At 39.9% G+C, this 26,454-nt stretch overlaps 1 protein-coding gene across 2 annotated transcripts; it reads left to right on the forward strand.

The window, feature by feature from the left end:
• Positions 1 to 1,747: 1,747 nt before the first annotated feature.
• RTCA (RNA 3'-terminal phosphate cyclase) lies at positions 1,748 to 26,307 on the forward strand. Of its 2 annotated transcripts, XM_040998571.1 has the most exons (13): positions 1,748 to 1,901; positions 2,011 to 2,111; positions 3,312 to 3,345; positions 3,855 to 3,859; positions 4,070 to 4,213; positions 8,060 to 8,183; positions 13,302 to 13,360; positions 14,368 to 14,509; positions 14,791 to 14,915; positions 16,556 to 16,614; positions 20,716 to 20,810; positions 23,046 to 23,150; positions 25,057 to 26,307. In XM_040998571.1, the coding sequence occupies exons 1-13, from the start codon at positions 1,857 to 1,859 to the stop codon at positions 25,156 to 25,158; spliced, it is 1,140 nt and encodes a 379-aa protein (XP_040854505.1). In that variant the 5' UTR covers positions 1,748 to 1,856; the 3' UTR covers positions 25,159 to 26,307. The 2 variants fall into 2 exon arrangements, with proteins under 2 accessions (XP_040854505.1, XP_040854504.1); XM_040998570.1 differs by lacking the exons at positions 3,312 to 3,345; positions 3,855 to 3,859.
• The last annotated feature ends 147 nt before the right edge of the window (positions 26,308 to 26,454 follow it).

Consider the following 26,454-nt stretch of genomic DNA (forward strand, 5'->3'; position numbering starts at 1 on the left):
GCCTCTTTCTTTTGAGCATCAGATGTAGCACATATTTGCTAGTTAATCCTTTCACTGGAGCCCAAAAGAACTGAAGTCTCAACTCTTTTACTTTGAAAAAAAAAAAAGATTCATTATGACCCTCCTGTATCGTTTTAGATATCTACCAGAGAGAAATGTTGGGGCACACTTAAATAACAGACTGACGGGATTATGAGTTCTTATGAAGGACTATACTATTGTAGTAACGTGGGGAAAAATCTGTTGAGGAGTGGGAGTTTGGGTCTATACAAAATTGTACCATAAAATTCAAAAATTCAAAATAAAAATTAAACAACAACAAAAAATAAATGCAGGTATAAGTAAACTAGTACCTGGGGAAAAAAAAAAGAAATAAACAGGAAACGCCTTCTTCCAAGGAGGCTAAGTTTCTGTATCAGATAGATACAGACATCAGATAGTTAAGATATAGCTTATATATTTCATTCCTCTACTACTACTACCTGGCTTCCACTTTTCCTTATCAATTGCCTGGACAGTTGCATCACCAGCCTTTCTTCCTTCAGGCTCTTAGGTCTCTCTGTCACCAGTCCTCCTATTGCCAAAGCTATTATAGTGCAAATATGAGCACTTCCTGGACTGGCATTTTACAGATGTCCTGGGCTGAGTAGCATTCATAGGCTGTGCCTTGCCAGTCTTTTGTTCTCTGTCACAAAAGCAGCAGAACACTGAGACAAGGACACAGCGATGCTCACATAAGACCACCGAGTCTTAGTCTCAGTCTTTTATATAACAACTGCACCATCGTAGCTGCAAATTGTTTAACATAGGGAATGGTAAGCAGTAAAAGCAGTGTCTACTCAACCAGGTGGTGAATGCATGTTATGTGCTGTGGCATCTAAGCACTCGGTAAACTTTGGCTATTTTCATCACGTAATTGCTATTCCCTGAACCAGGTGCAAGATAACTACATACTAGACACAGCTGTAGATGACACTGTAATTGATTATTTCTCAGATTCTCCACCATGTCGGGAATAACTTCGGGGTGTTATCAACCTTGTTCTTTTTTGCTTGTCTAGAAGCTTCCATAATATTTGACAATTAAAGCATAATTAAGAATTTATCCATTGTTTGTACCTGTTACTTTCTGTGTTTATTGCAAGTTGTGCTTGCTCTCACACGAGGTAGCGGAATCTTGGCTTTCAGAGCGTTACTGATGCTGCCCTTTCCCATCCGAAAACATATATGGTCTGACACCCGCGGGACTGAAGGGCTCACGGCTGTCAGTCAATGCAGCAGGTACACAAAGTTCCAGGCGCAAGCTGTTGACGAAGCAAACTGTACTAGACGACCCCAGAGAACATGCCCAGTACACTGCTTTTCCCACACCTTCAGGTCTGAGAATCTGCAGCTCCGGCTATGCCGAGTTCCTGGAAGATTAGGCTAGAGTGGAAAGGGAGCTTCGGGTACCCTGCAGTTTTGCTGCTCTCAGAATTCGATAGGCTAGAGTGGAAAGGGGACTCTGCGCACCCTGCAGTTTCGCTGCGCTGAGTTCAAGCCTCTCAGGACCGTAACTCTGACCGTGGTGCAGGGCTCCTCCGCAGCGGACACTCCATCTCTGCAGCTGCGGGCCTGGGCTGGCCGGCCGCGCATGCGCACCGGCGGCCTGGGGGGGGGGGGACACGACACACGGCCCCGGGAACTTGATCCAGTTTCCGGGGGAGGTGGCGCTTCTTCCGCCTTCCTTCTCCGTGCCGGTTCCCCGGCGGGTGAGCTGAGATTTGAAGGCTGAAGGTTGCGGTTCCGTCTCTCCGGTGTCTCCGGCTCGGGAGGAGGCTCTGCTGCTGCTGCGGACCGGGCGTCAGGTGGCCTGCCATGGAGGGGCAGCGGGTGGAGGTGGACGGCGGCATCATGGAAGGGGTGAGTGCCGAGCCGCCGCCAGCGGCCGGGATACCTGCGAGGCGGCGGGAGGCGGAGCTGTGGCTGCCGAGTTCTCAGTCCCTGCTTCACCACGCCTCACCGGTTGCAGGGCGGCCAGATCCTCAGGGTGTCCACGGCCCTGAGCTGTCTCCTGGGCCTCCCTTTGCGCGTGCAGAAGATCCGGGCGGGACGTAGCACGCCGGGCCTGAGGTAACTCGGGGCACGTTGGGGCGCGGGGTTGGAGGGTCGAGAGGCTGGGGGTGCGAGGTTACAGGGTCGAGGGGCTGGGGGTGCGAGGCTAGAGGGTCAAGGGGCTAGGGTGCGAGGTGGAGGATCGAGGGGCTGGGGTGCGGGGTTGGAGGGTCGAGGGGCTGGGGTGCGAGGTTACAGGGTCAAGGGGCTAGGGTGCGAGGTGGAGGATCGAGGGGCTGGGGTGCGGGGTTGGAGGGTCGAGGGGCTGGGGTGCGAGGTTACAGGGTCGAGGGGCTGGGGTTGCGGGGTTGGAGGGTTGAGGGGCTGGGGTGCGGGGTTGGAGGGTCGTGGGGCTGGGGGTGCGAGGTTACAGGGTCCAGGGGCTGGGGGTGCGGGGTTACAGGGTCGAGGGGCTGGGGGAGCGGGGTTAGAGGGTCGAGGGGCTGGGGGTGCGGGGTTGGAGGGTCGTGGGGCTGGGGGTGCGGGGTTAGAGGGTTGTGGGGCTGGGGGTGCGGGGTTAGAGGGTCGTGGGGCTGGGGGTGCGGGGTTGGAGGGTCGAGGGGCTGGGGGTGCGGGGTGTCGCAGCAGTGCAAGCTGCGAGGGGCTGGGAAGGCAGGGCTCTGCAGGTGGGTCTTGGCCTGGTTGTGTGGGCTAAAGAGGTGACTTTCCTAGCGTTTCCTCTGCTCACTGGGCGTGTGGGAGGCAACTCAGAGCAGGAGTCAGACGCCTAGACTAGCCGAGGAAATCCACCTAGGAGCCAGCGCGTGCTGTGCTGCAGTTCAGAATTAAGGAAGACTAGGAAAGGAGCCCCAGATGGGATGGCTCCCTGGAAGCGACCAGAGTTGTCTGTTGTGAAGAGGCAAGTGCCATGGTGCTTGCTCTTCTGGATTCTTCCTGCTGGGAAGCTGGATGTGCCACTAGGTAGGTGGGTGTCAGGTGTATTATGCACCTGCGCGGACGAGCCCCAGGTTGAGGCCATACTCATTCATTGGTGTGTTCTGTATATATTTTATCTTCATAGATGAGCTATCTGTTATTCTCTTAGGCACAGTTTTTGGGAATGATTAAAGGAATTGATATTCATACATGTGAGCAGCAGTTGCTCTGTCACCGCAGTTGTTAGCGCAATGCAGTCCATCAATATAGGGATCCTATTCATTAGTGTGCAGGACACCCCAGACTGGGTTGCTTCAAGAGTGAAGATTTATATTCTCATAGTTCTCCAAGCTGTCAGTCCAACATCAAGGTGCTGGCAGTTTCCTCAGAGGGAGTGGTAAGGAAGAGATCCGTCCTGGCATTTATCCTTGGCTTGGACAATGATTTCCACACCGCTGTCTCTTCTCTGTGCCACATGCCCCTGGTGGTGGTCATAGGAAATGGGACTAAAAGCAAGTTTATTTTTTTGAAATTCATGCATATGTTTTTCCATAATGTACATTTCCAGAAGCTTTTCAATACCCCTAATGTGCATTGATTTCAAACTTTTTTTTTCTTTTTTTGGCATCAAAATAAACTTAACCTTAATTCCATTTTCTGAAAAGTTTTAGGATTACCTTTATGCATTCAGATTTTGAAGTACTAGAAATTACGGCTTCAACATAACAATTTAAAGAGAATACAGCTTGCACCATAGCAAGTGCCATGGATCATTCAGTGAAATGCAAGTGGGACTGTCAGCTTTCAAATACCTTTATTAGTTTTTCTCCTTTGTACAGTTCTGGTTTGTAACAACTGTACATCAGTGTGTACATGTGTTCGAAGACAAAGTAATTTGTTTTTAGAATGACACCTACTGGCAGATGGTCTCGGTGTTTAAACCTTAAAACCTTGAAGCTTTGACTCTGACGATGTGGCACTGAACGTGGTTAGAACTTGCGGCTATTTGCTTGCTGTTATGGTTTTATAAGTGTGTCATAAAAAGAGGGGATATAGGCAGTCTGAATGCACACGTTTTGATGCAGTATTATGACCTGAAGGCCTCAACATTTATCTGGATTGGAAATGATTCGAGATTTGTGTGATGGACAACTGGAGGGGGCAGAAATCGGCTCAACAGAAATAAGCTTTACACCCGAAAAGATCAAAGGTGGCATCCATACTGCAGATACCAAGACAGCAGGGTAGGTATCGCTCATATGTCATTAAAGTATTGCTGTTGGAATTAGGCCTGGATTCAGAATCAAGTTTTATCATCTTCTGGGCAAGGTGTTTAACCTCTTTGTACTTTTTTCCCTCTTTTTATTTTTTTTTTCTTTAAAGATTTATTTATTTATATTGGAATGTCAGAATTACAGAGAGGAGCAGAGACACAGAGAAGGATCTCTCATCTGCTGATTCACTCCCCACAGGGCCACAATGGCCAGAGCTGAGCCAATTTGAAGCCAAGAGCCAGGAGCTTCTTCTAGGTCTCCTATGTGGGCACAGGGTCCCAAGGGATTGGGCCATCTTCGACTGCTTTTACCCAGGCCACAGGCAGGGAGCTGGAAGGGAAGTAGAATGGCCAGGACACGAACTAGTGCCCATATGGGATCCCAGCATATGCAGGACGAGGACTTGACTGTTGTGCCAGGCCTGTTTTCCCACTTTTAAAAGGCAGATAAGACACTTGCTTTTCAGGGTTGGAGGCAATGTATGTCAAATTTGGGGGACCTAATTGCTCAATTGTGGCTATTACTGTACCTGAAATATTCTTATATGTGTATGTATAGCATGATGTAGCTTAGTTGTTTCTTTACTTTTTGTTACTTAGAAGTGAATAACTCATCAAAATGAATTTTCATTTTTTGTATTCTTTGCATTATAGAAAATTCAGTTTTTAGTTTATAGCTAACAATGAACCATATTCTATTGTTTTTTGTTTAAGCAACTAAACATTTTTATTGTCTTTTAGTAGATACTTTTATAAGCCTGTTTAGAATTAGATATAATCCTGATTTTTTTTTTTTTTTTGCATTTGGGAATTCTCCCTTCCCCTTATCCTGAAAGAGAGAGCTTCCATTTGCTCATTCATTCCCCAAATGTCCAAGGTAGCCAGGGCCGACCTGGGCTAAAATTGAATCCGGAGCTCATTCTGGGTCTCCTGTTGGGTGACAAGGACCGAAGCTCTTCAGCCATCACCTGCTGCTTCCTAGGCTGCACGTTGCCAAGAAACTAGAGTCAGAAGTGGAGCCTGGATGTGGATGTTCTAAGAAGCATCTTAAGCACTGTGCCAGGTACCTGCCCCAGCAATTGGGTATTTAACAGATAAGTTAGGTCTTTATCTTTCTGAGCATCCCTTCTTTTCATTGACAAGACCTGGAACAATGATGAATTTTTTTAAAGATTTAGTTTCCTTTTTTTTTTGGAAAGGCAGATACACAGAGAGGAGGAGAAAAAAAGAGAAAGGTCTTCCATCTGATGATTTATTTCCCAAGTGATCTCAATGGCTGGGGCTGTGCCATTCGGAAGCCAGGAGCCAGGAACTTCCTCCAGGTCTCCCACATGAGTGCAGGATCCCAAGGCATTGGGCTGTCCTCGACTGCTTTCCAGGGCCACAGGCAGAGAACTGGATGGGAAGTGGAGCTACCGGGATTAGAACCGGCATGGATATGGGATTCCGGTGCATACAAGGCGAGGACTTTAGCTGCTAGGCTACGGTACTGGACCCTACTAGTTCATTTTTTATAACAATTTTTTGTGACTCCTGTTACTGCAATATAGAAGGAATAAGCAATAAACCAAGTAGTTGTAAACCTGTGGTAAACTGAGTATTTCTAAGCTTTTATCACTTGCTACTGGGGTTCAACTCCTTGAGAATAGAAGTTAAATTGGATACATGTTAATCTTCCATTACCAAATACAACTAATAAGTATCTCTTAAAGTTTTTTTTTTTTGAAAGGCAATGTTACAGAGAGAGAGAGGGACAGAATGGTGTTCCATCTACTGATTCACTGCAAATATAACTGCAGCAGCCCAAAGTCAGGAGCCAGGAGCCAAGAGTTAAGAGTTTCTTCCAGGGACCTGACATGGTAGCCTAGTGACTGAAGTCCTTGCCTTGCACGCGCCAGCCTCCCATATGGGTGCTGGTTTGTATCCCTGTAGCCCCACTTCCCATCCAGCTTCCTGCTTGTGGCCTGAGAAAGCAGTCAAGGATGGTCCAGTGCCTTGGGATCCTGCTCCCATGTGGGAGACTTGGAAGAGGCTTCTGGTTCCTGGCTTCAGATTGGCTCAGCTGCAGCCATTGCTCAGCCCCAAGGCCACTTGGGGAGTGACTCAATGGATGGAAGATCTTTCTCTCTGTCTCCCCTCCTCTGTATAGCTGACTTAACAATTTAAAAAAAAATTTCTTCCAGGTGTTTCATATAGGTGCAGGAGGCCAAGGATTTTGACCTTCCTCCACTGTTTTCTCTACCATTTGTAGGGAGCTGGATTAGAAGCGAAGCAGTTTGGACTTGAATGGGCACTCTGATGCTCAGCTTTTTGTGCCATGGTGCTGGCCCCCAATAAATATATTTAATTAATGGATTTGATAATTAACTAAATTAATGAATTAATAAAACAGACTTTTCAGTGAAGTGCATTGTGTCTTTGTCGTAAGAAAGTTAGAAATGAGGCCAGTACTATGGTATATTAAGGTAAACCTTTACCTGCAGTGCTGGTAGCCCATGTGGACACTGTTCTTGTTCTGGTTGCTTCAGTTCCAGTTCAGCTCCCTGCTTACAGCCTGATAAAGCAGAGGTAAATGGGTCAAGTCCGTGGGACCCTGTACTCACTTGGGAGATCCAGATGAAGCTCCAGGCTTCAAATCAGCACAACTCTTGCTGTTGTGGCCATTTGGGAAGTAAACCAGTACATGGAAGAGCTCTCTCTCTGTCTCTTCTGTATGTAACTCTGCTTCTCAGATAAAACTATGGAAGATACATCTTTAAAAAGAAAAGAAGTTAAGGAGGCAGCCATTTGAAATAGTGGTGAAATGCAGGCTGCCCACGGCTTACATTGCAGCAACCGTGTTCTGATATGTTCTGGCGTGTTCTGGTGCTGGGCCTGCTTCCAATTTGAGCTTTTTGCTGATGGATATCTTCACAGGCAACAGTTGCTCGCCCAGCCTGTGGGTCCCTGGCACCTGTGTAGAAGACTTACATTGAGTTTCTGGCTCCTGGCCTTGACTTGACCCAGCCCTTTCTGTTGGAGGCAGTTGGGGTGTGAACCAGTAGATGGAAGGGATCTGTCTCTCCTTACTTTTCAAACAACAAAAATAAATCAATCACCATTTCAGATTAAAAAGTGAAAGTTAGGTAAAGGTATCTCTTTTGGTATGTAAAGGCATGTTAATTTCCTTTCAAGTTACAATCTATTTATGAAAATGATTGCTTTCCCTTGACTTTGAAGGAGGGAAATAATAGCACATAAAATTTTTCAAATAATATAACCATTTCTAGTGATTTCTTGCATTATTTGATTATAAGACCACATATATAGAAACAAGAATATTTCCCTGAAACGTTTTCATGTGAAATATTTCAGTTAGTCTATAAAATATTACTCTGTCATATCATGAACTTGAAGATGGTAAGAAACTATATTTTAAATTGATACCAGAACATTGAGCTGTGCATGGTAGTGACATAATCAGTTGAATATTTCTAGATCTTGATTTTTGAAAACACATTTCCATAAATTACTACTTTCAGAAATACTTTGACATTTGAACAAGTTTTATCTTTAATTTTTTTACTTCTTTGTCATATAAAGAACAGTGTCAGAACTTACGCGGAATCACGCAGGTGATGTATTTTGTGTTGAATTTAAAGCAATTTTTGCCTGTCACTTGAAACCAATACTTACTTTTGAGTTTCACCAGACACTTAAGTGTTTTTTAACTTCTCAGTTTACTTTGCTTCAGCTAATAGTGATGTATAATATTATGACTTTCTTGAGGCTTTAAAAAGGATAAGGTGCAGTTCATCCTGTTCTGCCTTCTCCTTAGGAGTGTGTGCCTCTTGATGCAGGTCTCAATGCCCTGTGTTCTCTTTGCTGCTTCTCCATCTGAACTTCGTCTGAAAGGGGGAACTAATGCTGAAATGGCACCACAGATAGATTACACGATGATGGTAAGGGCTTTTGTTGTTGTTGACAAGATGATCTTATATATTTTCCTAAATCCATTCTTTCTCTTTAAATATACCTTGAATGTTTTTGTGTTACTTCCTGTTTATTTCTGCATGATGTCTAGTTTATTTTGTTTTTGTGTTATGATAGTGAATTTTCTAAAACATTTCCTTCGTAGGGGTCAGCGTTGTGGTGCAGTAGGTGAAGGCTCCACTTATGAGTGTTGCTTTGAACCTGACTACTAGACTCCTGAACTGGCTTCCTGCTAATGTCCCTGGAAAGCAAGAGTAGATGACCCCTGTCTGGTGGATTGGAGACCAGAACTGAGTCCTTGGCCCCTGGCTTTGGTCTGGCTCAGCCCTGGGGGCTGGGATCATTTGAGGAATGAATCAGCAGATGGACGATTCTCTTTTATTGTTCTACATCTTCAAGTAAATAAATGTTGATTTAAAAAGAAAGCCTGAAATGTAATTATATAAATTATGTATCAGTTGGTATAGAATATATTTTTTAAGATTTTTAAATTTTTATTGGAAAGTCAGACAGTGGAGGATGAGAGACAGAGAGGAAGATCTTCCATCCGGTGGATTCACTCCCCAAATGGCTATAATGGCTTGATCTGAGCTAATCTGAAGCCAAGAGCCAGGAGCTTCTTCCGGGTCTCCCATGCCGGTGCAGGGTCCCAAGGCTTTGGGCCATCCTCAATTACTTTACCAAGCCACAGGCAGGCAGCTAGATGGAAAGTGGGGCCACTGGGACATGAACTGGTGCCCATCTGGGATTCCAGCACATTCAAGATGAGGACTTTAGTCACTAGGCTATTGTGCTGGGTCCAATAATACAAACATTTAAAAAAAATTTTTATTTATTTTTATTATTATCATTTTATGATACAGTTCCATAGGCACTGGGATTTATCCCTACCCTAATTCCTCTCCCACCTCACTGACTTTCCCTATATCATTGCTATAGAATAGTTCTTCAGTCATATGTCCATCATTGTGGGCATAGACAATGGCAGAGAACCTAACATCCTATTGTCAAGATATAGTAAATAATTTCATTGGAGTCCATCTTTGTCTGGACATAGAGATGCAACTGCATTGTATCCTCACATCTGGATGTGATAACTCTATTACACAGTTCCTATACATCCCTTTAAATGAAAAACCACAAAACAAAATCAACAACAGGAAGAAAAAAAAAAAAGAAATGTGCAACACTATGAAGTTAAATAACATGCTATTGAATGACTAATGTGTTGCTAAAGAAATGAAAACGAAAATCAAGAACCTTCTTGAAGAAAATGATGTTTGTCTATGATCTATGAGTCATTGAAGAATTTAATCAAAGTGTTTTGAAGAGATGGAACTGACAAAAAAAAGTCAAAATCCATGTGATATATTTTACACTGATTTTTGTTGCTGAGATATGTCTCCTATAGGCAAGAAATAGATGGGTTTTGTTTTTTAATCCAGTCTGCTAATCCATGATGTTCTATTGATGAGTTTAAGCCATTTACATTCAGGGTTAATATGTATGGGAGGTAATTTGGTTCTGTCATTTTAGCAATGGGTTGTTCATTGATTCAATCTTCTGTTGTTATTTTACTGAGATGTTCTTCACATTTGCCTTTGGTTTTGGTAGGCACTATTCCTCTTCTCTGTCAAGAGAACATCTTTAAGTATCTTTTGTAGGGCAGGTTTGGAAGAGGCATATTCTTTGAACTTTTCTTTACTCTTGAAGAATTTTATTTCTTTTCAAAGATAAAAGAAAGTTTTGCTGGGTGCATTATCCTGGGCTGACAATTGTTTTCTTTTAGAATCTGGAATATGTCACTCCATTCGAGTTTAATTGGCATTCCTTTGTAGGTCAGTTGATTTTTTTCATTTGCACATTTAAGGATCTTTTCCTTATGTTCGATTGATGAAAGCTTGATTATCATGTGTTGTGGTGAAGATTGCTTTTGGTCAAGCCTGTTGGGAGTTCTGTGCCCCTCCTGGTTGTTGTTTCCCAATCCTTTCTCCAGATTAGGGAAATTTTCCCTTATTATTTAATTAAATACATTTGTAAACCCAGCTTTCTGTACCTTCTGGGACTCCCATAACCCTTAAATTTGGTCTTTTAATAATGACTTTCAATTCTTAAATACTTGTTTTGGCCTGATCCAGCTCTGCTTCCAGCTTTTTGTTTGTTTCCCCTTGGTGACAGGAAATATCTTCCAATTCTGAGATTCTTTCTTCTGCCTCCTTCATTCTAGTTTGGATACTCTCCACTGTAGTTTTAATTTGCTCCACCGTATTCTTCATTTCTGATATATCAGCTTTCATTTGATTCATTTCTGGTATTACATATTCCTTAAATTCCTCGAATGCCTGCTTTATGTGCTTCTTGTTGTTGATAAGAAGCTTTATAAGAAATGTTTTGAATTCTGTATCCCCTATTTTCTCGATGTCTTCCTCAGTTAACTCTGAAGTTGGCAAAGGATTTTGCTCCTTTGCAGAGGAGTCTTCAGTAATATTTATTGTGCCTTTGTTTCTTCTTCTGCTCTTGGTCACTGTACTTCTGGTTGTCAGGTTTTTCTTGGGGCAGGTTTCTAAGCTGTGTCACCCACAGTTCTACAGTCCGATTTTACTTATTGCACTTGGTACACGGCTCTTGGTTGTCAGTCAGTTTTTCCCTTCCCTCCAGTGAGTTACACGTCTGGGTTTTTATGTTCGATTTCCACCAGTGTTTCCGTAGTCCCAGCTCTTGCCTTACCAGTTTCTACCTCCTGTAATACTGTGCTGATGTTGCACCGTTTTCTATACAACCTTTCTCCCACTTCCAGTTGGAGCAGGTCCCAAGATTAGGGAGACACCAGGTGTCCTATGTAGCTAAGTTGTTGGTGGTGATCTTGCAGGAACCTGTTGGCAGTTAGGTCTGGGTGCCACAAGGACCTATTTTGACCTGTACCATGCGAAGTCGGTATTATTTTCCTGGGGGATCAGTGCAATCCATTGAGCTAAGTGAGTTCTCGTCTAGCTTAGTGCATGTGCATCTCACTATTGTCCCCTGCAGTCTTAAATTCTTTGCCATACTATACAAAATGGCTCCTGACATGCCACTGCTAGAGTTTTTGATCTGCTGGCCATCAGGTCTGAGGGCTACCTGGATCTGTCATGGGTGGAACCCGTAGGATTCCACATTGCTGCAGTTCACTAAGTTAGAAATGAGTTCATCCCTAGCTCAGTGCTTGCTCAGAATGGTCCATAGCCTTGCCTCCTTAAACAAAATGGCAACTAATTGGGCTCTGGGAGGCAGACTGGGCTATGAAATCCACTCTGTCCTTACACTGCCTGTCTGGGACCTGCTACTCTCTCTGCTCCTGTCAAATCAAACAGAACAACAGGATAGTTCTTTGTCTGGGTTCACCTCTGGGGCTCCCAGTGAAAATCCCTTCCCATCTTGTTGCTGGTGGAGTTCAGATCACCATTTGCTGAATGCTGGGGGTATCAGTCACTGCAACACCACACCGTTGTGTCCGCTGCTTTCCTGTGTCTGTCAGTCTCCAGGTACCCCTCTGCTGTTGTTTTGTCCTCTCCTGTTTCCTGGAATGTGCCCTCTCTGCTTCACACTCGCTAATATTTCTCTGTCTGTTTAAATATGTCCTTACCCTATTCCACCATCTTGATTCTTCCAATAATACAAATTTTTAAAAACAGATTTGTTTAGTTATTTATTTGTAAGGCAGGGAGACAGAAAAATCTTCTTTATACTGGTTCACTGCCCAAATGACTGCAGCATGCAAGGCTTGGGCCAGGGTAAAGCTAGGAGCCAAGAATTCCATCTAAGTTTCGCTTGTGGGTAATAAGGAACCAAAAACTTGGGCTGTCTTTTCCTGCCTTTTTAGACACATTAACTGGAAACAACTCAGACACAGCCTATCTAGGGCTTGAACTAGCACTCCAGCCAGGATGCTAACATTTCTGGCAGCAATTTTCACCCACTGCACCATAGTGCTGAACCAGTTATTTCTTGGATGCAGGAATTACACTTTAGAAAAACTCCCAACACTTAAAAAAATTTTTTTTCTAATTTTTGAAAATGTGTTTGTTTAGAACTGCACCTGGGTTTTCTGTCTGGGTGAGAGAGCCCCTTTTGCTTCAGCCATCCCCTGCCTCTCAGAGTGCCCATCTATAGGAAACGAAGTGTATGGCTAACATTAGGAGAAGCAAGCGTCCAGAGTGGATCAACGTTCTGCATTTTCATCATCACCATATGACAATTCTAGCTGTTCTGCATCATACTGTACATTTAATAATCTCAGTTTTTTTTTAAAAATTTTCTTCTGACTTAAAAAAAAAAGTGAACACACTTCTTTTACACATGGAAGGTAACCCTGAAAAATTAGCAAGGTTCTAGATCTGAGAGTTACCTTAGACCTCAGGCTTAGATCCCACCTTCTCTGGAATATTGCCATTTTAATAAATGGTACTGTCTTTTTAAACTCAATTTGGTCTTTATTTAATGAAAGTTATTCTCTATTCATCTAGTAATTCTGTGTCAAGGAAATTTCCCTAGTTATGGATTACCAAATGTACTAAAAGATCAGTAGTAAAGGTATTTAAGCAAATCATTAAATGCTGTAGTATCATTGCCATTCTATATCATGAAAACTTGGGGGAATGGTTAATTCAAGTTATTCACGCATTATTAAGAGTTTTTGTCAAGAAAATGCTTGTTTATAATGTTATTTGGGAAAATAAGGATCATAAAATTATATGTACTTTGAGATTTCAATTTTATTAAAAATGGAGAAGGCAGGATAGTTAACCAATACTCTGATTTTTAATATTATTGTTATGTTGAGAAGGGTTAGGAAATACTGTCCTCACAAATAATATAACCATGGCAGTGTGCTGAGTTTTAATTTTTTAATATATATAGACTTACTATAACTCTAATGAACTACATGTTGAGTTTTTAAATGCATTGATTTTTTTTTGTTTGAAAATGGAATTAACTCACATATTTCATTTTAGTATTTGCTTTCAGTGCCTAATTATTAGGACATTATAAAACACTTTTGTTTAATCACAAGTAATGATGGTTAAAGTAACAATAAATTCATTTTTCAGGTTTTCAAGCCAATTGCTGAAAAATTTGGTTTCACATTTAATTGTGCCATTAAAATGAGGTAAGTTGCTTATTAGTCCTTTGAAAAATTGGAACTTATGAAAATGTCATTCTGGAAACCGTTTGTATTTCTTCTAAGAATATTGTACTTTGTTTTTTGAAAAACAATAAACAACAGGGGCATGAGGATTTGAAAGCAACTATATATGATACTTGTTTGTTTCTTCAAAAAAATATATTTTCAAAGGAATTTCCCCCCCAAGGCAGCTTCATATCTGTTGTTTCTCGTATCCTTGTTTAGTCATCAGTCCCTTTAAGCCAGTGACAAAGCTGGGGACTGCTGGGTGCTGGCAGCCAGCCTCCTTCAGTGCACTTGGGTTACTTCTCTTTGAGCCGCCCCTGCTGCCTCACGACAGCGTGGCGTGGTTTCTGTGGATGGCATGCGAGTACGTGCTGTCTTGCCGCAGTTTGCCTTGCCCGCTTCATCTCTTCCTTCCTCTCAGCATACCGTATCTTCCAACTGTGTGATTTGATAGTCCTTAAACATACATTGTGCGTTTGGACTTTCGTGTTTTCATGTTATCCTTCTGCTGTCTTAAAAAGTAGAAATCCAAGGTGGGGTTTTTTTTGTTGTTGTTTGTTTGTAATGAAACCTGTGATTTGTTGTGTGACTGTGACTCTCTGCACCTCTGGAGTAGTGCAAATATGTTTTAGGTACTGGAAAATATCAGGAACTAAAATAGATTCTAGAACAGCACTGTCTGGTAGAACTTGCTAATTTGAAGAAAATGTTACCTATGCATGCTGTCCATTATGGCAGTCACCATATCCAAATGTGAAAATTGAGCACTTGGAATATGACTAGTGCATCCAATAAGCTGATTTTTAAATTTTTAAATTTTATTTGATTTTAATAGTTACATCTTAGAGCTGCCATATTAGACCACATAGACCTGAAATAGAACTCTTAGTGAATTACATGGTTGGATAGCATTCATATTTTATTCCATTATAATACTAATTTTATTTTTCTTAATACAGTGTTATTTTTTGTCCTCTTTTCCATAGGGGCTATTACCCAAAAGGGGGTGGTGAAGTCATTGTTCGCATGTCACCTGTTAAACAGTTGAATCCCATAAATTTAACTGACCGTGGCTCTGTGACCAAGATATATGGAAGAGCTTTTGTTGCTGGTGTTTTACCATTTAAAGTAAGTTGTCTAATAATATGTATGCCATGAAAAATATCATGTAATTTAAGCTTTTAAATTATTTTAAGACTTTTAATATTATTATTTAATTTTTTTTTGGTAAAATTCAATGCTCTGTCTACTTTTGGAAATCAAATTTCTATTTTTTTTTTTTTTTTTTTGGAAATCAAATTTCTAAATAGTATACATAAAAATTCTAGTTTTGTGTGTCTTTGAAGGCCTGAAATGACTATCCAAGTAATTCATTTGTTTTGCTCTGTTTTTCTGACCTGCTGAAATAGGTAGCAAAAGACATGGCTGCGGCGGCAGTGAGATGCATCAGAAAGGAGATCAGGGATCTGTATGTTAACATCCAGCCAGTTCAGGAACCTAAAGACCAAGCTTTTGGCAATGGAAGTGGAATAATGTGAGATAACATTCCTTTTCATAAACATTAGTTAAGAGCCCTGAAATAATTATCCCATTTCAATTAAAGATTTGTAATGTCTTTGTTCAAATTTACAGTTTTAAGAAGGCTTATTTCTAAGGACATTCCTACTAAAAAGAACAAGATAATGAGCTATTTTTCTGAGGTTAATTTGCTTCTTACTGCATTGATAAGATCTGTCACTTATCTGGTGAACTTCAGTGCTTAAGTTCATCAGAAGTTTGACTCTGAGGCTGATCCTATGGTTTATTTCCAGTTTCTTTAAGATCACAAATGTGAAACACATTCGTAAGTGTTAAATACAGCAATGATCTCTTTTAAAAAGGGAATATAGGAGGCCAGTATTGTGACAACAGCCGCTAAAGCTGCCACCTGCAGTGCTAAACACCAACATGGCACATCAGAGTGCTGGTTTGAGTCCCAGGCTGCTCAGCTTCTGTTCAGATCCCTGATAATACGCATGGAAAAGCAGCAGAAAATGGTCAAGTTCTTGGATGCCTGCCACCTGTGTGGGAAACCTGGGTACACTCCTGGCTCCTGACTTGTTCTTGATCCAGCCCTAGCTGTTGCCCCCATTTGAGGAGTGAACCAACATATGGAAGAGCTGCCTTTCAAATAAACAAATCGATATCTATAAAAGAAATTTAACTATTCTTTTAACCCAATTAGAGTTAACAAATTTAAGTGTTATAGAAATTTTTAATCGATGCTTTTAAAGTATTAAGTATCCTTTGTAGATTTAATTAATTTAAAAACTCATTTATTTTTATAGCTTGAAATGCAGAGGGAGAGAGAGACAGAGATGTACCATCTACTGGTTCACATACCAGATGCCCACAGCAGCCTGGCCTGGACCACAGTGAAGGCAGGAGCCTGGAACCCCTCCCTCGCACGTGAATGGTGGAAACCCACATACTTGAGCCATGGCACCTCCCATGCTGTGAATTAGCAGGGAGCTGGAATTGAAAGTAGAACCAGGACTCAAACCCAAACATCATATTATAGTATCTATGGGCATAGAGAGTATATATGTGTATTCCACGTGGCATCTCAGTTTCTCTACCAAACACCTCCCTCCTCTATTAATAAATTCCAGAGTCTCATATTCATAATTTTGATAGACAGTTTTAAAGCAAATGCTTACTTTTTGATCTCACAAAATCAAAGTCTTGCATACAGGCCTTTTATTGTAAAATAATCATAAAATGCTTTATAGTACTTTGTGCCTCCTGTGACATAGTACTACCTAGTGTGGATGAGATGTTAGCTTGGGAGAAATGTGTGAGCAAATTTTATTTACCTGTGAATGGATTAGAATCTAATGGAATATTTAAAAAAAAAAAGAAAAACAAGAAAAAATACATAAGAAAAAAGAAATAAAGGGAAAAGAAAAAGAGTCTAATGGAACTTTCCTAATCAGTCACTGAAAGATATTAATGGCGCAATTAAAGCGGATGGAGAATTAATCATTCTGCTCTATGGATGAAGAATTTCATTTTACCAGTTTGTTGGCTGGATTTAATTCTGCCTCTTTAACACTCATGGCTGTATTTGCATGCGATTTCAGCATATTTATAGCATAAATAATAATAATTTTTTTTTTACTCCTATCTACATAGCATTGTTGCTGAGACATCCACTGGCTGTTTGTTTGCTGGATCGTCACTTGGTAAACGAGGTATACAGTTAATTAAGCTTTCAGTGTTTCTCCCAACTTTATACCTTGAAAAATTTCAGATCTGTTGAAAAGTTGTCTAACTACACTGCTGTTCTAGATTAGCCACTTGTGACCTTTTGTTAGATATATGTTTCTCAGCTACTTCAATGTGAGTTGCAGATACCATTCTGACACCTCTGAATATTGCAGGATAAAACCCGCATAATATTTACTGCTTTTAGACATGTAGAATTTGTTAGAGTCAGATATACCATACATACTCAGACACAAAGAGTTTGTCTAAAATATTTAGAGCAATATGGGCTTTCTTTTTCTTTTTGGAGCACATATAGGAATTGGTGCTCCTGTAGGCTTAGTCTTCTTTTGATAGAGAATGCTCGCTTTACCTTTCTAAATTTCTGAAAAAACATTTATCTATGGTTCTGGCACAATAACCTAGTGGCTAAATCCTTGTCTTGCATCTCCTGAGATCCCATGTGGGTACCGGTTCATGTCCCAGGTGCTTCACTTCCCATCCTGCTCCCTGCTTGTGGCCTGGGAAAGCAGTTGAGGACAGCTCAAAGCCTTGGGACCCTGCACCTGCCTAGGAGACCCAGGGGAAGCTCCTTGGGTCCTGGCTTCAGATTGGCTCAGCTCCATCTGTTGCAACCATTTGGAGAGTGAACCAACAGACAAAGATCTTTCTCTGTGTTATCTTTCCTCTATAAATCTGCTTTTGCAAGAAAAATAAATAAATTGTTGAAAACTTATTTATTTGAAAGACAGTGATGAAGAGAGAGAGATAAGTGTCCATTTTCTAGTTCACTAACCAAGTGCCTGGAACAGCGGGGGTAGCCAGGGAAAGCCGGAAACTAGAAACTCCATCTGGGTCTTTCATGGAGAGCAGGAACCCGGGTACTTTTTGGGCCATCATCTGCTGCCTCACAGGCCATTTAGCAGGAGGCTAACTTGGCAGCACGGAGAGGCCGGAACTTGAACCAGGCACTTCCGTATAGAACGGGGACACCCTCAGCCCCAACACCACAATGTCCTCTCTCCTTTTACTTTTTCTTTTTATGATATTGACCTTTTGACATGTCCAGGTCTTTTTCTCACAGACTTTTCTAGAGTCTAAACATGAGAACCAGTAGGTTCATCTGGGTGTTCTTTGTGGGAATAGGGGCCCAACACCTTGGACCATCCTCTGATGGTTTCCCAGGCTGTCAGCAAGGGTCTGGATTGGGACCAGCAACAGTGCCCATATGGGATGCCAGCACCACAGCTGGAGAATTAGCTTGTTGTGCTACTGCCCTGGTCTCTTTATCTAGTAGTTTTAAAGTCTGTTGATGGTTCTCCCCTGCATCAGTTATTATACCGAGTATTTAAAAATATTGAGCGATTTCAGGAAAGGAAAATTTGTTTAAAATTTGACACATTAGGAAGAGGAGATATGCCTCTGTTTGTTAAAATATTTAGAATTATTTTGCCAGCCACGAAACTCCTGGTTGAACTTGTAATGGTTTGTGTGGTGGCTGTATGCTTCGTTCCCGCGAGATGCCACGTAATCGAATTGTCTACAGCACGGCTATTCTTAGTACTTGGCAGACAGGTGGCGCACTGGCACCATCTGGGAGTTGTCTTCATGCCAGTCCCAGTAATTTGTCTTTTGCTTATTAAAAGGACGAAAATATAAAATGGTTATCGGATTGCAGAGAAGACCATAGCATTTATTTTATGACATTGCAAACATGCCATGAATTATAGAAGAAGGGGATGAAAGTCTCACAATAAATAAGCCAGATTAATTTCCATACAAAGAAAACAGAGCTCGCTCCACTCCTGCACTGTTTTGCTCCTGTAGTGAAGAACATAACTAACCAGAAGAGTAAGCAAAGAATTATATATTCAACAACATAAAACTAATATTTTGTTCATAAAGCAAAATTGTGACTGTTTTTGGAAGCCTCTAAAATATCTTTCAGAAGAAAAATGTTAAAATATTAAAAGTTGTTAGGACTTTGCTCCTTTTTCTAGCATGATACTGAGAGCAAAATTCTCAAATTTAAAACGTTTATATAAATTCTAATTGCCAATTCAGTTACTTGACATTGCTACCAGTAGTGGCCAGTAATAACTTAGGGCCATTCATACCCTTATTTACTGTTCAGGAGGTTGGGTAGGAAGAAATAGAAGTAGCTCTGAGAAATACTTTCCCACTTAACAGAAAGCTTTCATGTGCCTATCACTTTTTTTTAAAGATTTATTTATTTTTATTGCAAAGTCAGATATACAGAGATGAGGAGAGAGAGAGAGGAAGATCCTCCGTCTGATGATTCACTCCCCAAGTGACTGCAACGGCCGGTGCTGTGCCAATCTGAAGCCCAGAGCCCAGATCCTCCTCCAGGTCTCCCATGTGGGTGCAGGGCCCCAAGGCTTTGGGCCGTCCTCACCTGCTTTCCCAGGCCACAAGCAGGGAGCTGGATGGGAAGCAGGGCTGCTGGGATTAGAACCGGCGCCCACATGGGATCCCCGTGCATCCAAGGCGAGGACTTTAGCCACTAGGCTACAGCGCCAGGCCTACCTATCACTTTTTAACGCAACAAAACCAGCCGTTCTTTATCCTTATGGTCCTCTATCCCAATTTTAGCCGTTTTTCAAGGAAGCCCCTTAAGTCATTCATGGGCCACAAATAATGTTACAACTAAACTTTTAAAATTATTCTAGAACCTATAATTTTTTCCTTTTCTGAACTCCTTTCAGTTTTGTTGTTTTGTAGCATAGAACTTAGCATCTAATTAATCTTTGCTGCTGTAATATATGAGCATTTTTTTAATTATCTCCTTAACAAAAGAATTATCTAGCATGCCACACATGCAGTGTATACTGGGTGCTCAGTACTCTTATGCCGTGATCTTGATCATAGCCACTTTATACATATTATGTAGTTTCTAGCTACATAACTTGAAAGCATAGTTATTTTTTTTCCTCTATCCCCCATGTAGCAGATTAAATGGCAGAGACTAGCTTATACAAGAAATCTTCATTCATAGCACATGCTTCAAACTGTTTAATTCAGTTATGTAAATACTTCTACGCCCAGAGATTAAGTTTGGTATATTATTTTAGTAGTTTCTGTCAGAAATAACCAAGTTAAAATGTAAGGATTCCACTGTTTGGCCACATTTTCTCAAGGTTTCTCAACTAAATTTGTAAATATAAAATAGATTAACCACATTCTCATTTTTTAAAAATTTCATTTTCATTTGTAACTAAGAATTTCTTTTAAAGTAAATACCTTGTACCAAAATAAAGTTAGTTTGATTTAAGTAATGGTATTGTACAATACAGAACAGTTTACAAGAACAGGTCTTTTTTAAAGACCTAGAGGAAAGGAGTTTGAAGGTTTCCAAGATCAAGAAATGGTACCTTAAGCAGACAGAAATTCCAATTAGTTTAGTTTGATCATTACACTTTGTATACATGTATTAACTACCAGTACGGTACTCCATAAATAACTGCAACTAAAAAAAGGAAAGCTAAAATAAATATCTTATAAGACTAATTTGACATTTCAGTGTTTCTGATGGTAAATATTTCCTATTTAATGTCAAACTAGAGATTTGGCATATGTGTGCAGAGGTAGATGTTAGGGTAACAGGGTAAGTGTTCCAACTTCAAGCAAGGTAACACCTGTTCACATCTTGAAGCCAAGATTTTAAAACTATTTAATCTGAAGATGTTATTTGTTTTGTTTTGTTTCGTTTTTTAGCCCAAAAATTCTCTGTCTTTTAAGAAATTCTTAAGTTCTGATGGAATTACTTGCAGACTAATTGTATATGTAAATTGCAAGCTTTAAAATTTTACATTGAGTCACTGTATTATAGGGTCATGGTTATAAATTAGCTAAATTTTTAGTTTTTAAGCAATCTTTTTTTCTTCAAGTACAAATAAAGGTACAAAGTATTTGCATATTCAGAGCTCTCAGAATAACTAAAAATCTTTTCCAGAAGGCATATTGAGTGAGTTTAGAGCCTAAAAATTTATTATACCTATGCAAACCGGAATACATTAAAACTTTTGCCTCTTACTAATGTGATGTTTTTTTACACTGTCCTACCTTAGGTGTAAATGCAGATAAGGTTGGAATTGATGCTGCTGAAATGCTATTAGCAAATCTTCGACATGGTGGTACTGTGGATGAGTATCTGCAAGACCAGGTATGACGTGTTTTTAATAAATAATGCTCTAATCTATCAGATTTGAATATTTTAAACTAGACTAATATAAATTTTAGTTACTAACTTTCAGATACTGATTGCCAAATCCAACTTTACATATTTTAAAAGATTTTTAAATTTTCATTAAAAAATTTTTATATGTATTTTAAAGATATACCTATTTGTATTGGAAAGTCAGATTTTATAGACAGGAGGAGATACAGAGAGAAAGATCTTCTATCCACTGGTTCATTCCTCAGTTGGCCACAACTGGAGCTGAGCTAATCCAAACCCAGAAGCTTCTTCCAGGTCTCCCACATAGGTACAGGTTCCCAAGGCCCTGGGCCATCCTTGACTGCTTTGCCAAGCCACAAGTAGGGAGCTGGGTCAGAAGTAGAGCAGCTGGGACTTAAACTAGTGCCCATATTGAATGCTCTTCCCACAGGCCAAGGATTAGTTTGCTATACCACTCACCAGCCCCTACTTTACATTTTTTTAATGTTCTTTTGGACTTTATTTTATATACATATGTATTTAGTATTTATGTGTATATTTTACATATATATGTAAAAATTTATCCATTTGAAAGAATTACAGGCAGAGATAGAGAGACAGATAACACAAACACACACACACACACACACACACACACACACACACACACAATCATTCTTCTATCCTCTGGTTTACTCCCAAGTGACTGCAATGTCTAGCCAGGGCTGGGCCAGGCCAAAACTAGGAGCAAGGACTCCATCCAAATTTCCCACTGGGAAAATTTCCATATTCTGCCTTCCCAGGCTCATTAGCAGGTAGCTGGATTGGAAATGGGACATTGGGATGCCAGTATCACACACAGAAGCTTACGGAATTGTATCCCAGTAACAGCCTCTATTGCTTCTCTTTGCTCAGTTTCTGAAATATTGCCATCTTCCTGGTTTATTTGCCATATCTTCTAGTCTCCTTTGCTAGTTTATTGTTATTTTCTCTTTAGTTTCTAACTTTTGAAGAGCTCCTAAGCTCAGATCCATGCCTATTGATCTATATTTCTCCATTTTTTTCATTCAGTCTCATGGCTTAAATCCTTGTCTATGTGCTGATGACTCCCAAATTTGTGTTACTATCTCTGACCTCCTGTCGAAGTCCTTGCTCATATACCCCTTCGTCTGTCAACATCTCTTGGATGTTTCATTGACCTCTCCAGCTGAACACATTGACTCACACTGAGAAGTGCTATTGAATATCTCCAAATAAGATCTAAATTTTTATGGCCCACTAATTTTTTAAAACATTTATTTATTTAATTGAACATTAGAGTTACAGAGAGAGGGAGAAACAGAGGCTTCCCATCCACTGCTTCACTCTCCAAATGGCTGCAACGGCTAGGACCAACACAAGCCAAAGCCAGGAGCCAGGGGCTCCACCTGGGTCTCCCAGGTGGGTGGCAGGGACCCATACACTTGTGCTGTCTGCTGCTGCTTTCCCAAGTCATTAGCAAGGAGCCGGATGGGAAATGGAGCCGCCAGGACACAAACTACACCCAAATGGTATGCTGGCATCACAGGCCATGGCTTCACCTGCTACGCCACAATACAGATCCTTTTAACCATTTTCTTAGGATAGTTTCTGTCATTTTTAGTCTCTTCCTTCTTAGCCAGAAATATTCTATGTATTCACTTATTTTAATGTAGCTGTAGATGGGGATGGGGAGCATCCAGCCCACAGGCTGTGTAAGGCCTGTGAAATTGTTTTACCTAACCCTGCCAAGGTTTCTACAGGTTGTGCTCAAAATCAATAAGTCTGTAGAGAGCAAACTTTCAAATTAATCCTTCTGTCTGACCCATTAATGGTGTTATAAATGTCATAGTAGCTCGAGATGGAAAAAAACTTTCTAATCACTGTTTTAGAGCATAATTGAAACTTTCACTTGCCAGCTTGGTGAGTGATCTTTTCTATTCTTTCAATTTCATAATCTATTTTTAAACATTGAAAAGATCCTATGTTGAAAGTTGTTGCTAAGTATTTCTGAACCACACCACAGACTTGGGAAAAGCAAGCTTTTTGGTTTGTTTTTATTTGTCTGTAATAATTTTCGAATGACTTCTAGAGACTTGGGGGAAACAAATTCTTCTTTAGCTATTTTGATTTCTGCTGTTTTCATTGTGAACAACAATGGAATTGTAACTCCAGATATTAGCAAATGTGTGAGATGTTTCTTGCCTGTTCTTTTTTCAATAGCTGATTGTTTTCATGGCATTAGCCAGTGGCGTTTCTAGAATAAAAACAGGACCAGTTACACTCCATACACAAACAGCTATACATTTTGCTGAACAACTAGCAAAGGTGAGTATTCTGTCTTAAAAATAAGCTTTATTGTGGCCAGTTTGGGTCACATTTTAAAAACAGAAAACTCAATAATAATAATCAGAATTGCTACTGCCACAGAGTACTTCCTGTAAGACACTGAGCTAATTCCTGTTTTTTTTTTTTTTAATTTTCATACTCTGTATAACCATTGAGGGTGGCTATTTATTCTATCTTAAAGATGATGAGTAAAGTCGATCAGGTTGTTAAGGTTATAGCATTTCTTTAAAAAATATATTTATTTGTTAGAAAGGCAAAAAGGAAAGGCCAGAGATCTTCCATTCACTGGTTCACTCCCCTAATCACTGTCCAGGCTGAAGCCGAAAGTCTAAAACTCAATCTAATCTCCCACATTGTGGCAAGGGCCTAAGTACAGGAACCATTACCTGCGGCCTCCCCTGGTGTGCCTTAGCAGGACGCTGGAAACAGAATCAGGACTTGGACCTAGGCACTCAGATACATGACTTAAGCCACAAAACAGCATCTCAGCAACTGCGATACATGTCTGCCCCCAGCCACGTAGTTTCTTAGTAGTAGAGCTGGGATTTGAACATACCCTGAAAGCAAACGTAAGAGCCTAAATTCATCACTGTATTTTACTGTCTTATGGAGTAATAAAGATGTTTTGATTAGAACAATGAAATAAACTCAAGAGAATCCTCATTGGCTATAAACTTAAATATGTTAATGTTTAAAGGTCTTACTTTCGTATAATTTCTGTTGTTCAAACAGAATATTTGCTGAAATTCTGACATTTTCCGACCTCTTAAGTAGATTTATGATTATAAGTAAAAAAGATTCTATTCTATTCATAAAAACTTATATCTTTACTGCAGGATTCTTAAGTTTTTTTGAAAGATTCATATTTTTATTTGAAAATCAGAATGATAGGGAAGGAAGGACAGAGAAAGATCACATATCCCCTTAATAACTTCCTGCAACTCTACATTTTGAGTTATAAATAAGCTTAAATATAATCTAAAAATAGTTCCTATAGTAGTTACTTTTGTTCCTTATTTTCATCATGCATATAATTTGAAAAATTTAGCTACATTAAAATGTTAGTTAACTAGCTCAAGATTCAGTGTTTATTCCTTAAGTAATAATTGCAAATGTCCATTGTGTGTCAAAATACTGCCATAGAATACTGAAATTGAAAAGAATTTCTAGACATATACTGTTCAACCAGGAAAATGATTTTCAAATTACATTTCAAAGAATCCTTAAATTTAGGCGAACTTAAAAAACTGCCATAGATTCAGCCAGCCTGCTCATTTGTTTGAATTTCAGTTCTGTTTACATTAACCACTTCAGCTTTAAAAAATAATCATTTCCCAAAACACAGTGGAGGAGGTCAAATGTTTTAAAGCTGACTTCAGTCAACAAATGAAATCTACAATGAGGATGAGGGAAGCTGTTAATCACCACTACCATCGCTCTTCCCAACCCAGCTTCTCTGAACTAGATGTTTTTGAATAATATCCTTAGGGATTTAAGCTGGCTAGGACATTGTAGGATGATTAAAGAGTGATATGATACTTGACTAAAAGTATCGATATTTCACTTCATGTTTTAGGGAAACTTTAAGGACTAGGGAGTGATGATACATTATAATCAAAATTGAAATTTTAAAATAGATATTTGTCACAGCTGTTTTCTGGAGGTTCTGATTCAATTACTGTGCAGTGGGACCCAATTCTATGTACTCTGACTGAACTCTGCAAATGTGTATATCTTTGAACAAGGACCGTAGTTCAGTCTCTGTGCGATTGAACTCATGAATCATTTGATCTTTGCATCTCTACCTTTTTTGTAAAATAGGTAAGTTGGAATTATGTGCTCTTCCCTCCTTATCACTCTTACACATTAAATATTCTGCTTTCAGGCTAAATTCACTGTGAAGAAATCAGAAGATGAAGATGATGCCTCTAAAGACACTTACATTATTGAATGCCAAGGAATTGGTTTGAAGAATCCACATCTATAGGTTATTTGTTTCATAAATGACACTTCAATGATGTCTTACACTAAATCATTTAAAAAAAATCAGTACTACAAAATAATGAATGAGATATAAATTATTAAAGGGCAAGTTAGAAGATGAATGTATTGTGTTTTAATTTGCTGAAAATACTCAAAAAATTGATCTTATTTTGAGTAAAAGAGTTCGTGGAATTTGTATAATAGCTGATTTCATTGTTCAAGTATTGAAGTAAAATGTTATTTATATCTGAAGTAAAATTTTTTATGTAATGAAGTCAGGATCTGTAATTTGTATATAGTAGTCATCCTATTACTAATTTTTTCTCTGCTGTGATTTTAATGGAAACCATCATATAAACACATGAAATGGAAAATTCAAGACATAAGTAATTCCTTAGTTTACACTGCAAGCCATTTTAAGTCTTGCAATGAAGTCTGCTGCAGGGTGTGAGTCATCCCTTCGTACTCTGTGTATACACCAACACTCACTCATGAGTCAGTAGCTGACTTAGGTTATCAGATGCACCGTTGTCGTGCTGCAGTACCTGTATTCAAGTAACTTGTTTTACTTAATAATAGTCCCAAAGCACCAGAGTAATAGATGAGCTAAAGAGAAGCTGCAACATGAAATGTACCATTTCACATCATTGCAAGAAGAAGGGTGAGTATTACAAAATGAAAAAATTTTGAGAGAGACCATATGGAGATTAAGTTTAGAGTATGCTGTACATTCAGAGAAATGTGTTGTGAGAGGATGTGGTCATTGTGCAAACAGCAGAGCATACTTACACAAAGTAGATGGGGTATGCCAAACTCTGGCCTTTTGATACAGTCAAAATGATGTTTGGGGCCGCTGCCAGAAACCATACACACATACACCAGAAACATAGTCAATTGTTTTCATTGAAGATTTATTCATTATACATAACAGTATAAGCTATGTACTAGTGGAACGAATGTGTATATACCAACTCACCACAAATATGAGAGTAATATTTCTAGGAATTTGGGAATATTTCACCTCTACTGTAATCTTATGAGACCACTCTGGTGTATGTGAGTTGTTGTTGACTGAAATGTCCTAATTTAGCAGGTGGCTATTGATAGAATATTCTATTTTTTGTTAGTACTTGTTACTAACTAGCACCTGTACCTAATTTATAAATTAAGTTTTATTATAGTATCCAAGGATTCATGCATCCACTTAAGGTCTTTTAAACATTTATTAATTTGTTTCCGTATTTTTTAGAGACACTATTCTATCTACTTTACTCTGTAAATGCTTGTCAACAGCCAGTTC

Source organism: Ochotona curzoniae, unplaced genomic scaffold (genome assembly GCF_017591425.1).
Source record: "Ochotona curzoniae isolate NIBS_2020 unplaced genomic scaffold, NIBS_Ocur_1.0 scaffold_1037, whole genome shotgun sequence".
Taxonomy (NCBI): Eukaryota; Metazoa; Chordata; class Mammalia; order Lagomorpha; family Ochotonidae; genus Ochotona; species Ochotona curzoniae.

Excerpts from the sequence above, each read along its gene's own strand:
- RTCA (XM_040998571.1), top strand. The coding sequence starts at position 1,857 with ATGGAGGGGCAGCGGGTGGAGGTGGACGGCGGCATCATGGAAGGG. Across the intron at positions 14,916-16,555 it reads GGCAATGGAAGTGGAATAAT|CATTGTTGCTGAGACATCCA; the intron begins GTGAGATAACAT and ends CTATCTACATAG. Across the intron at positions 16,615-20,715 it reads ATCGTCACTTGGTAAACGAG|GTGTAAATGCAGATAAGGTT; the intron begins GTATACAGTTAA and ends GTCCTACCTTAG.